Source organism: Salvia hispanica, chromosome 4 (assembly GCF_029641045.1).
Source record: "Salvia hispanica isolate PSC_SH4W2 chromosome 4, Shi_PSC_v1, whole genome shotgun sequence".
Lineage (NCBI taxonomy): Eukaryota > Viridiplantae > Streptophyta > Magnoliopsida > Lamiales > Lamiaceae > Salvia > Salvia hispanica.
In genome coordinates this window covers 12,021,566-12,034,113 of record NC_142695.1, presented here as the reverse complement: position 1 = coordinate 12,034,113, position 12,548 = coordinate 12,021,566, and the positions used below count along the sequence as shown (strand labels likewise).

The 12,548-nt window shown below is 37.7% G+C and overlaps 2 protein-coding genes across 2 annotated transcripts; both read left to right on the top strand.

Annotated features, from left to right (window-relative positions):
- Nucleotides 1–2,366: 2,366 nt before the first annotated feature.
- CER3 (Fatty acid hydroxylase superfamily) lies at nucleotides 2,367–5,414 on the top strand. The gene is made up of 10 exons (XM_048089945.2): nucleotides 2,367–2,603; nucleotides 2,686–2,909; nucleotides 2,994–3,226; nucleotides 3,320–3,539; nucleotides 3,729–3,856; nucleotides 3,933–4,189; nucleotides 4,270–4,377; nucleotides 4,462–4,668; nucleotides 4,748–5,032; nucleotides 5,113–5,414. Exons 1-10 carry the CDS (start codon nucleotides 2,553–2,555, stop codon nucleotides 5,287–5,289), a joined length of 1,890 nt encoding a protein of 629 aa, XP_047945902.2. The 5' UTR covers nucleotides 2,367–2,552; the 3' UTR covers nucleotides 5,290–5,414.
- Nucleotides 5,415–6,044: 630 nt separating this feature from the next.
- Nucleotides 6,045–7,375, top strand: LOC125192792 (uncharacterized). The gene is made up of 4 exons (XM_048090445.2): nucleotides 6,045–6,324; nucleotides 6,389–6,493; nucleotides 6,971–7,078; nucleotides 7,176–7,375. The coding sequence occupies exons 1-4, from the start codon at nucleotides 6,150–6,152 to the stop codon at nucleotides 7,178–7,180; spliced, it is 393 nt and encodes a 130-aa protein (XP_047946402.2). The 5' UTR covers nucleotides 6,045–6,149; the 3' UTR covers nucleotides 7,181–7,375.
- The last annotated feature ends 5,173 nt before the right edge of the window (nucleotides 7,376–12,548 follow it).

Genomic DNA, 12,548 nt, shown 5'->3' with positions numbered 1-12,548 from the left:
TTTTTATGACTAAAATTGTCATCCATAACAACGAATTCTAATTCGATCTAAATAAGATATTTTCAACGAAAACTTATTCTACACAGAAAACTATGAAATGTTTTTGATATTTTAGGTCACTTTTAATATCCGTGATAAGTAGGATAAAAAGTCGCATAAAGCCATGTTGATTAAGTTGCACCATGTAGGATAAAAAGCCACACACGCAAGTCAAATATCACGCGCGAGTGATCCGCATAAAAAATAACTCACCAAATATAAAACGCTTTTAAAATTTATAGAAATTATCAAAATTGATTAAGTTTGTCTCGATCGATTCAAGAAGATAATTCATCAAACCTATTTATGTACTCAATCTAGTATTTTATCTCTTGTTATTATATTACTACAATATATGGAACCATATAATAAGAAATACAGTCACATAGTAATAGAATTTAAGAGTGCCATCCATATATACCTAGCATTTATGATGGTCTAAATTGGGCGTTAGGCAAAAATTTCCAATATTACCCTCGTAAGATTGACAAGTCTGTTGCCAGCCCATTTATCTTCAGCTCTCAAATGGTCATTGATTTGAGCCTACATGGGTTGGCAAAAATGTGGTGATTGAGACTCCCATCTCCGAACCATCGTGATTCTAACTGTCAACTGCCTGTCACTAATTTAATCCAAATCAAATATGACCATCAATTCACAGTGTATTGTATATTGATCTAATTGTTGGCTGGTTAATGTTTGAACCCAAATGTCTCAAATTCGAATCCATCTTATGTTGATCTAATAGTTGGTTGGTTAATGTTTGGATCCAAATATCTCATGTTCGAATCAATCGTGATACGGGTTTGTAATTTCTATTCATTTAACTGGAAAAAAAATCATCCTTTCTTACCTATCGCACAAGTTTGTGGTGTTAAGTTGTGTTTAATTCAAATGTGGCGCTATTATTCAATAAAACACTTGATTTGAACGCACTTGTTTTGCCAAAAGATACCACTGTGCTAAATTCTGATATTTATGACTAACTTTTCTCATTGTATGCGCTAAACTCACTAAACATAGATTTCCCACAAAACTCATGTTCATTAATACTATTAATTTATTGTTTTGTCCCACCTCTCTACTCATTACGGAACAAAACCCATTTTGGGCACACTTACCATAATTTTATTTGGCCAAAAGATAATACTACTTTGCTAATTATTTATTCTTGCAACACACTTTATTTTGCCAAAGATACTACTTAGCCAAACTTGATATTTATAATTAGAACTTTTCTCATTGTATGTGCTAAACTCGCTAAATATAGATTCCCGACAAACTCATGTTATTAGTTTATTATTTGGTCTCTCATCTATAACCGAACAAAACCCATTTTGAGAAACCTAGCTTTATTTTGTATTGCCAAAAAAATTTTATTTTGCTAATTCTGATACTTGTATTTTTAACACACTTACCTTTATTTAATTTTTGCCAAAAGATACTACTTTGCCATATTCTTTAATATTTTGTCTCTCCTCTCTATTCCATCACCGAACAAACCCCAATTTGACTATTTTCCTTTCCTTAATAAAATGGTTTTGTGTATTATGAATTGAGGAAAGTGTTAGTAATGATTAATAGTACATATAATATGATTGAAGAAAATCATAGATCATGTAGTGAAAATGATAAATAAGCTAATATGTTGGAAGTAATATATATGTTGTCCATGGGATAGTATATATCAATGAAAAATAGACAAATTTTTGTTGATAAATCAAAATAACTAAAATAGACTAGTACTATTATTTAGAGACAAAGATACTGCTCGATATATTTCAAAGTGAATATCATAACACTTCTAATTTAACCTTTATTATTATTATTATTATTATTATTATTATTATCAAATAATGTTATTTTAATTTTTTACTACTATTATCAACTCACGCGAATGAAAATTAAGTTACATCATATTTAATTTTTCGTCGATTTCGTACCATTTGTGTTTCCAGTCAAGGAAATTGGTCCACATCAGTGGGGTATATATGTTCTCATTCAAATTATTTTACGGTGATTTATATGTGCTAAAACACATGCTTCGATTTTGACAACTGTATATCAACAATCAATTGTCATATTAATTAGGAAAAGTAATACAACGATCCACCCCAACTCAGGTAGCAATTACTTTCCTCCCCAAGCAATATATATGTTAGTAATTAATTACACTATTAGGACAATAATAGTAAACACAATTCCATTCCATACACATCAATTTCACATTCTAAACCAAAAAAAAGCCACAAATATAGTGGATGAATCAAGTTGATCACAAATTACTCCATAAAGAGGGTTAGCAAATTAGGCCTATTGCTGTAGCAATAAATGTGTCACAATTCACAAACAACACTTCCAAGAAACAGAGCCAAGCTGCACTATTTCAAGCATTATATATATTCCATCCTCATCTAATTCCATTGTGACATAAAACAACATTTCCTCCTCTTCTCCAATCCATTGTTTACATTACATTTGGTGCTCAAATTGGAAAACACAAAGGTTTTAGCATGGCTGCACCATTGTCTGCTTGGCCTTGGGAATTCTTGGGCAACTACAAGGTACTTGGACACAAAAATATCAACATTTTTCTATTTATAATCAAACTTCTCTTCCAAATCTTGTGTTTTTTACTACTTGCAGCTTGCTGTCTATGGCCTTTTCCTGGGGAAAGCAATGTACACCAGATATCATGAAGAAGCCATGGATCAAATCAATTGGTGTCTTCACATCTTCATCATATGTATGTTGAGACTCTTTGTACACCAGGTATGGAGTTCTTACAGCAGCATGCTGTTTCTCACGCGCAACCGACAAATTAACAAGCAAGGAGTTGATTTTAACCAGATTGACAAAGAATGGAACTGGTAGTTACAACACACTTTTCCCTACTACCTATTCTTGTTTGTTAATTGAGTTGTTAAATTTTTTATGACTTTTGGTTAAATCAGGGATAATTTTGTTATACTTCAAGCTTTCATTGCTGCTATAGTGTTGTACATGTTCCCAACCTTTGAAACACCATCTCTGTGGAGCAAAAATGGCCTCACTGCTGCACTAGTCCTTCATGTAGCAGTCTCCGAGCCTCTTTTCTACACCGTGCACAGATGCTTTCACGGAGAATTTCTCTTTACACGTTACCATTCGCTCCACCACTCATCGCCCGTGCCACAGCCCCTTACCGGTATAATTCAATACATAAAGTAGTTTACTTGAAAAAGATCTAAAGTAGTACTAATAGTTTGTTCATATATATATTTGGTTTTTACTACTGCAGCTGGGAATGCTACATTTTTGGAACATCTTTTGCTGGCTGTTGTAGTTGCAGTGCCAATTATTGGTACTTTTGCAATTGGCCATGGATCGATAAGCTTGATCTATGCGTATGTGTTGGTGTTTGATTGCCTGAGGTGTTTTGGACATTCCAATGTGGAGTTCATTCCTCATCAGATATTTGATGCAGCACCCTTCCTCAAATATCTACTCTACACTCCAACGTAATCGATCTTTTCGTTCTAATAAATGTCTCTAATCTTTACTTTATTCTTGATGAGGCTCTCTGTCTATGATATGATTTGGTTTAAAAGCACTTATCTTTTCAGCTAATTTATTAGGGGGCTCCAACTCCAACTACTTTTTATTGTACAGTTTCTTCAAAGGTTGAATCTTTTTACTGATATGTGCAGGTACCACAACCTACATCATGTTGAGAAGGACTCAAACTATTGCCTTTTCATGCCTCTTTTTGATGCATTAGGCAACACATTGAACAAAAATTCATGGGAAGAGCAGAGGAAAAACAGTTTAAGCTCAGGTCCATTATAAAGATCCGAGCTTTTTTCGATTTCGAATGAATGGTACATGATCATTTAACTCTTGAGATAATGCAGGTGTGAATGGGAGGGTTCCAGATTTTGTATTCCTGGCACATATAGTCGATATGTCATCTGCTATGCACGCACCGTTTCTGGTCAGATCAATGGCCTCGTTGCCCTTCCACACAAGACTTTACTTGATCCCGCTTTGGCCTATCTCCTTCGCGGTGATGCTACTGATGTGGGCGAAATCCAAAACTTTCTTGGTCTCGTTCTACTACCTAAGGGACCGGCTGCACCAGACGTGGGTTGTTCCCCGGTTCGGATTTCAAGTAAGGACAAGTGCTAAAGGTTTGGTGTAATAAACATGAAATTGTGGACATGCCTGATGTGTGTTGTGTGCATTGTGCAGTATTTCTTGCCATTTGCAGCAAAAGGCATTAATAGGCAGATTGAAGAGGCTATTCTAAGAGCTGACAGATTGGGAGTTAAAGTCATTAGCCTTGCTGCTTTGAATAAGGTCACTCCCCTTCTCTCTCTTTTCCTTTCATTCAATTCACAGACACATCCACATTCTAATATTGGTGAAACCTTTTTACTGCAGAATGAGGCCCTCAACGGAGGTGGAGCGATCTTCGTGAAGAAGCATCCGAACCTCAAGGTGCGCGTGGTGCACGGGAACACTTTGACAGCAGCTGTGATTCTTCGTGAACTCCCTCAAGATGTGACTGAGGTGTTCTTAACCGGAGCAACTTCAAAATTGGGAAGAGCTATTGCTCTTTACCTCTGCAGAAAGGGAGTTAGAGTTCTTGTAAGTTTACATCAAAGACCATTGTCAATAAAGATGCAAACTACATCTACTTGTGCACTAACTAACACAACCTCTACAGATGCTAACACTATCGACAGAGAGATTCCGAAAGATCCAGAAAGAGGCGTCGGCCGATTGCCAAAAGTACCTTGTACAAGTAACAAAGTATCAAGCTGCACAAAACTGCAAGACATGGATAGTAGGAAAATGGATCACACATTCGGAGCAAAGATTCGCCCCTCCCGGGACGCACTTCCACCAGTTTGTCGTTCCGGCCACAAAGCCATACAGAAGGGACTGCACATATGGGAATCTCGCAGCCATGAGGCTACCGGAAGACGTTCAAGGGCTCGGATCGTGTGAGGTAATTGGTCTGAATTTCAACATTTTGTGAAATGGAAAAGGGATAACATTAACAAGCATGTGGTTTTGTGTTGTGTGCAGTACTCAATGGATAGAGGGATTGTGCATGCTTGCCATGCTGGTGGAGTGGTTCACTCACTTGAAGGTTGGAAGCACAATGAGGTTGGAGCAATAGATGTTGACAGGATTGACTTGGTGTGGGAGGCTGCCATCAAGCATGGTTTTAAGCTCATCTCAGACACCAAACACAAGGATTAATTAGATTCTAGAGCCACAAATAATGTATACTATGAAGCAACATCTTCTTCTTTCTTTCTTTCTTTCACATGAACATCATCATTGCTTTCTGCTATAACAATTCCTTGCACTGATTGTTGAGTTCATTAAGATTGTATTTTTCCACTAATTCTATCCTACATATACATTGTTGGGGTTCAAACTTTAGAGCATCCCACGTCAATGAATTTGAAAATGTACAAATAATACATAAATATAATTCCTACTTTGTAAGTTGAGTTGAAATCGTAGTGTGGCTGCGCGGAGCTGAGGTGATCTTGAGGTCACGAGTTCATACCCCGCCACCTGCTGGGACATTTTCGGCCTTAATAAACAAACCCTGTCGGATTTGGGAGACTTTTGGTTTCGGTCTTAATCTGTAAATTCGGTCGTGCAAGATTAGTCAAATTTGGGAGACTCGGGATTAGTCGGATCGAGGAGACTTTCGGTTTCGCACTTAATTCGCAAATCTGGTCGAGCAAGATTAGTTGATTTTGAAAGATTTTTTTATCTTAATCCACAAACTGGTCGAACAGGATTATTCGAATTTGTGAGTCTTTTAATCTTAATATGTAATCTCTGTCAAACAGAATTAGTCGGGGTTGAGTCCAAGTGTGCTTAAAAAAATGTTAATTTTGTCAATTTCATGATTCAGAAAAGGAAAGAGAGGTCAAAACGGCGTCGCTGCGGTGAGGATTGGCTCACCGCACCGCCATTGAAAAAGTACACGTTTCGGCGTTTGCGTGTCAATCGCCGCACAAAAACTCAAAACCTATATTTTCTCTCTCTTCTTCGTTCTATCCAGTAATTATCGGCGTTGCCTTAGCAGCTACAGCGCAAAAATGGCGAAGAAACTCGTTACTCGCTGGAAGAAGAAGCCAGCAAAACGAATCAGCAAAAGGAGGAAACTCAAATCGGCGTTGAAGATGATCTTCAACTATATGAAATCGGACGATTACATGTTTGCGCCGCTGATCAGCCCTCAATCCACTCCCTCACCTGCCCCTGTTTCTCCAGGTACATTTATCTCTAACCAATTCACGTCTTCTGCAAATTAGTTATATCCAATTTTTATAAGCAGGTGAAGTCTCCATGGACAAGAAATTGGTTGAGGAGTATCTAAAATGCGATGTATACATGTATGCCCCCTTAGTTGTTGACCAGGGTACAACTAATCCTTCTTCAGGTACAACATACATTTCCCCTGTTTCATGGTGTTGATTTAATTGGAGGAAATGTGATAGAAATACTTATGGCTTTAGAATGGGTGATAGGTAGAGTTGGTACTCTATTGAACCCTTCATTGTGAATTTTGGAGGAGTTGGACATTTTTTTATTTGCGGCCATTCCTTTATTGAACTAGCCTAAATTTAAAGTCCAGATGTATAGTTGGGTCATTCCTTATTTTTTATTTCACGATTTAGTGTTTGATCAGTTAAATTTGGCCTATTGTCGGTGACACACTCTCTAACCATCATAGAAATTCATACTCCGGTAACAGCATAGAAATCCATATGGTTCAATCCTGAAATAATTGATAAATTCATACTCCAATAACACCATAGAAATCCATATATGGTTCGGTCAGATCTTAATTGATGATAGGAGTGGCTCATTCGACGTACATATATTTATTTTTATTTCATTTGACAATAAAATGCAGGTACTAAAGACTTAGTAACGACCCCTATAGATGTCCTAAGGCGAAGACGGATTGTTGTTGATCATAGCCTGTTGCAATCGGAACGAGTTAAGCATGTACATCACCAAGGTTGAATTTACACTCTAATTCTGGTTTCATCTTTTGTGTGTGTGTTTATGTGGTTGTTTTCTTTCTATTATTTGATGTTCTTGTCTTGAACCTCCAGACTAGCTGCACATGCTTGGTCTATTACAAACACAAGGCATGTGGATCTAGTAATAGGATCAATATGGAAACTTTGATGGCGATTGCACGAGAAGAGTTGTCACAGAAAGCCAAGCAAACTGAAAATGGTGGCTCATACATAGCTCACTTTGTCCGCCTATAATGCTACCATGTATAGATTTACTCTACTTTGGTTTGGCATGTCTCAACTAATTAGCTACTACAAGTGGATGCTCTACTCAATTATAAAACCCTTCAAAGCATACTTTACAAATAACATGGTCTTTTACACGGCTTCTAGTGAACCATCTTTGCTTGGAACAAACAAAATACAAATGCTATAAACAATTTGCATTATTTTGTCTCCTCTCTTGAGATTTCAACTAGCTTCTTTTCTTTATCTACCACACATAAATGTGGGGTTTAAATGAGGATATTTAGTTAGGTTGTTAATCAATTATGGGCCCGATCCAACTCTGGCAGAAAAGGCCAGTGCAGCTTTATTACGACGATACACTTTTAAAAGAAGAAAAAAAATGAAAGAAAAACAAAAGTCTCAAACTCCATTTTCAAAAGGACAACACTCCATATTTGAAATTTTCATCCATTTGAAAAGTAGAACAATCACTTTGGACTCCTATGGCGTAGCAGTTTTCCTCTTAGCATAACATTTACATACATATCAAAAAATAAAAATAAAGCCCAACAATGCATTTAAATGATCAACACTCTGCCAATTTAGAGAGTCGGTGACCTTTCAAGTAATGTGCTTTTATCATCTTCAAAAACCTTTTCAATTCACTTCTTTTGACTATCACAAAAATAAATAAAAACCTTTTCAGTAATTCCGGTAAGACAATTTGAGTAATACTTCATTTGTAAAAGTGTCTTTTAAAGAAAGATGAATGCAGTAGTATTTTTCATTAATATAATTTTCTCTCTTTTTATTTACGAGTTTTGCACTATTGGTAACTAGTATCACAGTTTGATAAACGGTATAGTGTATTTTCTTTAAAAATATATTTCATATGGAACTATTCTATAATAATAGAGTTATTTCATTTTCTGCACTTGTTTTTAAAAAAATAACTATAAATAGTTAAAGTGGAGAAAGATAAGGGAGAAAATATTGTATGTTCCATTGTTCCATAAAAACATAGGCAATAGATATGGCACGGGAATGAAGACAAAATTGGTAAAGTAAGAGAGATGAGGAGAATGGTATGGTAAAGTAAGAGAGGGGAGGAGAATAATAGTTAAAGTAGTGTTAGTAGGTATTGAGACCTGCATTATTAAATAGATATAACTTTTCAAAAATGGAATGCAGATATTTTTGTAGGACGAACGAAAATGAAAAGTGCACATATGGGACAGAAGGAGTATAAGACTATACACTACATTATTCGCTCTCTTAGAGCGTCTCCAATGGCGGACGTCTCGGTAGGACGTCGCTGACGTCCGACCGGACGTCCGCCGTAGTGAATGGTAAGGGCGCCCACGCCCGTCCCATATGCCCGTCGGATGGCCTCGCCCGTCACCCCCACGTCCGACCGGACGTCCGCCACTGTGTCGACGGTCGGACGTCCCACTCGGACGTCCGATTTTTAAATTTTTTTTTTAAAACTCTGTAAATAGGGCTCGTTGAACTTCATTTCATTCATACCACTTGTGTTGACAAGTTTCTCTCTCTAAATCTACAAATTTCATTTCTACTACAATGGAGTAAAATAGGAACTCCCCCACCACGAGCGGAGAAAACACACCCACGATTCCCACCGGAACAGAGGAAAACTTTGCGGGGATGAATCCCCAGATTGCAGGGATGAATCCCCAAATGGCGGGGATGGCGGGGATGACTCTCCAAATGTTCTACAATATGTACACTTGGATGAGTCAGATGGGTGGGATGATGCCCGGGGCAGCGGGGATGGGCGGTATGCCGCCAAATATGGCGGGGATGGGTGGGATGATGCCAGGGGCAGCGGGGATGGGCGGTATGCCGCCAAATATGGCGGGGGTGGGTGGGATGATGCCCGGGGTAGTGGGGGGATGGGCGGTACGCCGCCAAATATGGCGGTGGGTGGGTCGATGCAGCACAGGAGCCCGAGGACGCCTAGGGAATCTGTCTATCGCCCATATATAGATTTTTTGGCCGATGATTCCCCTAGTACTGTTCCGGAGACTCAGTACACCGGCATCGAGACTTTCTCTTTTGAGGAGCTGGGAGCGGAGTTGGGGCTATCGCCGATCCGTGAGACTCCCGATGAGGCGGAGCCTGCTGCAAGGGGCAGGAGCAAAGGCAAGGTCAAGGCCATGGGCAAGGGCAAAGTCCCGAGCTCTTCCTCGCACACGGGGGCAGAGGAGGAGGAGGGTGAGGATGAGCCGGAGAGGAGGACGATCTGGACTGTGTGGAAAAATGTCGCGCTTGTGAAGGCTTGGATCGATGTAGTAGAGGATCCCTATGCCGGGCCGAACCAGTATGTTGACCGATTGTGGCTTCGCATTAGTGAGGCCTACCTCATATGCAAACCGTCTGGGGCGAAGCCTCGCACTTCCGAGCAATGCCGGAAACAGTGGCTTCGGTTGAGGCCTAAGCTCAGTCGTTTTGCCGCCCTCTACCAAAACAATATGCGCATGGCAACCAGCGGCATATCTGAGGATGATGTGAAGAAACGAGCATTGGCCCAGTACCTCGACAAAGAATTGAAGTTCAAAGATTTTGACCAATGGGAGGCCTTTCTCGTGGTTAGGGATACGCAAAAGTTTGTTGTGGGTGTCGACTCGGGCTGGAAGCGGACGAAGATCAACTCTTCCGATGAGTACAGCAGCAGTGCTGGTTCGCACGAGCTCCCCGAAGCCGAGGAAGTGGCCCCGCTATCACGATCAGACTCTCGCCGTCGTCGTCGCCTGATGGGGCAAAAGGCTGCGCAGCGGATGGCGAGGGGAAGCGGTAGGGGCAGCGGGTCCTACGAGGTTGAATTGGAGGCCCCAGATGGCCCAGGTAACGACCGTCTCACCTGCGCGCAGCTAACGAAGACCCTGATGCAAAGCACGAGTAAGTGGTTTAGCACGCACGATCCTGTGTACAAAAGGTTGTGCAAGGATGTGGCCGATGCATGTCGGTGCGATTTAGGAATGCCACCCATTGATGATTATGGCGTTGACATTGGGGGCGGGGACGTCGGAGGCGGCAGCGGCATGGGCGACGGGGACGAGGACGAGGAGGAGTGAGAGCCGAGAGTTGTATTTCTCGACTTTTTATGATTATGTAATTTTTAGGTCTTATGTAATTTTTTTTAATTATGTAATTTTTTTTAAGTATTATGTAATTTTTTTAATGAAGTATTCGAATTTTCCTGTATTCCGTGTCGACATTTTAATTCCGTAAATTTTAATTCCATAAATTGAATAATTGCGGGAAGTCCTAGTGGAAGTCCTAGTGCATGGGAAGTCCTAGTGATGTGGCAATAAAATGGGAAGGGCTAGTGATGACGTGGCAGGAAGTTTTTGTGGGAAGTCCTAGTGGGAAGGGCGCCTTCGGAGACGCTCTAACTCTCTCTACTTTAACTATTTATTACTAGTATCATATTTCGAAGACGAGTGTAGAAAATGAAATGACTCTAGTACTGTGGAATGAATGGAGTAGTATATTAATATAGTATTAAATCGTAATTGCGTTCAAATGTATAATGCATAAAGTAGAGATTCATATAATTCTTGGATATTATTACTACTAGTATCACACCCGTGCGATGCACAACTCGACTAATTTCATCACTGGGAATTCATATTTTGAAGTAATTACTTAAAATCAGATATTATTAAATTATTTAAGGACTAAAAATCACAAATATATAAACTAATTTTAATGTACAATTCCAAAAACCTAATAACGCAACTTTAGAAATCAACCAAGCACAATTTAAATTCAATTCCAAAAACATAAATAAAGTAACTTTAGAAATCTATACACATATTTAGTTAAGATGTTAAAAAGTTCGAACCGCTTATGATAAATTATTGCTGAATGAGAAATTGTATAAAAAATGTACTACTTCTTCTGTCTCACAAAAATATACACTTTTTAATTTTAAATGTCTTCTAATAAGATGAGACTCATTCTCCACTAATAGTACTTTATTAACTTTTTTCTTTTTATCTATCTCTTACTTGATCAATTATGGATTAAAACTCATATCTAACCAAAAGTGCATATTTTTATTGAACGGAGGGAGTAATAAATATTAACTATATAACACATTTGAATTTATTAACTATTAATTTAATAATATCCAAAAAAACATATACATAAAGCATCACCAATATTCTAAAATAGGATTCTAACAAATATGAGTAATCTCGAAATCAGTATAAAGATCTTATGATACCTAACTCAAAGAGTGTGTACAATTTTCAAATTAAAATAATTATGAACAACAAATTCAATCACGCATAAAATTATCTACTAAAAATGTTTTAAGTTTCATCGTTTCTCCTATATACGCTGGCAACATCCCGATAATATTGAACTTCTCAATATCCTGCGTTATAGCAAGATCCATCAGAATCATATAAAAGCAATGAAATATACTGTGATATAGCTTAGAAACTGATAAGATAAGAAATGACAAAACACCTACCATGCAGTCTTGGAAAATGCATTCTAAGCTGACGACATTTGACTTGTCTCCGAGCTTGATCATTTCAAAACAAAAAACACACAGATGTTTGATGATTGATGAAGTTATGCTAGATTGCAGATTACAAATTACAAATTCTAATGAGAAGTTTAACAGGAGAAGCAATGAGAAAGTGAGTAATATCTTATGATTGACACATATTTATAGTCAAAATATATAAAGAATCTATTCAATAATTTTTAGTACGTTTCTAATGATGCGGCGGTTACAAATTAGTGTAACGCTAATTCCATTAATTATGTAATACTAACAATTTGTGGACTAAACAATGTTTGCCTTTATTCCATTAATTAATAAAATATACTATTACTATACTATACAATTCTTCTAATCAGCTAACAGGAACAGCTAATTTGTGGAGTATATATTTATTATATTATTTAATATTAATTGTAACCGTTCAACGGTGTTTATTGTGATGAAATTATATTAGCAGTTATAATATTACTCCTTAATTAGTGTAACCCTTTATAATTAGTGTAACTATTTATAAAATAATTATGCCAGTTACAAATTTAGGCTGAATTTATTTTAAAACTCCCGCACCATATTGTTTAGCCAAAATCATTTAAGAAAAATCTAAAAATAGTGACAGTTACATAAATTAAATGGGTTCAAAATGAAAGGTCATTTAATAATTTTTCTTAATTGCATATACATCCTTTGCATAAAAT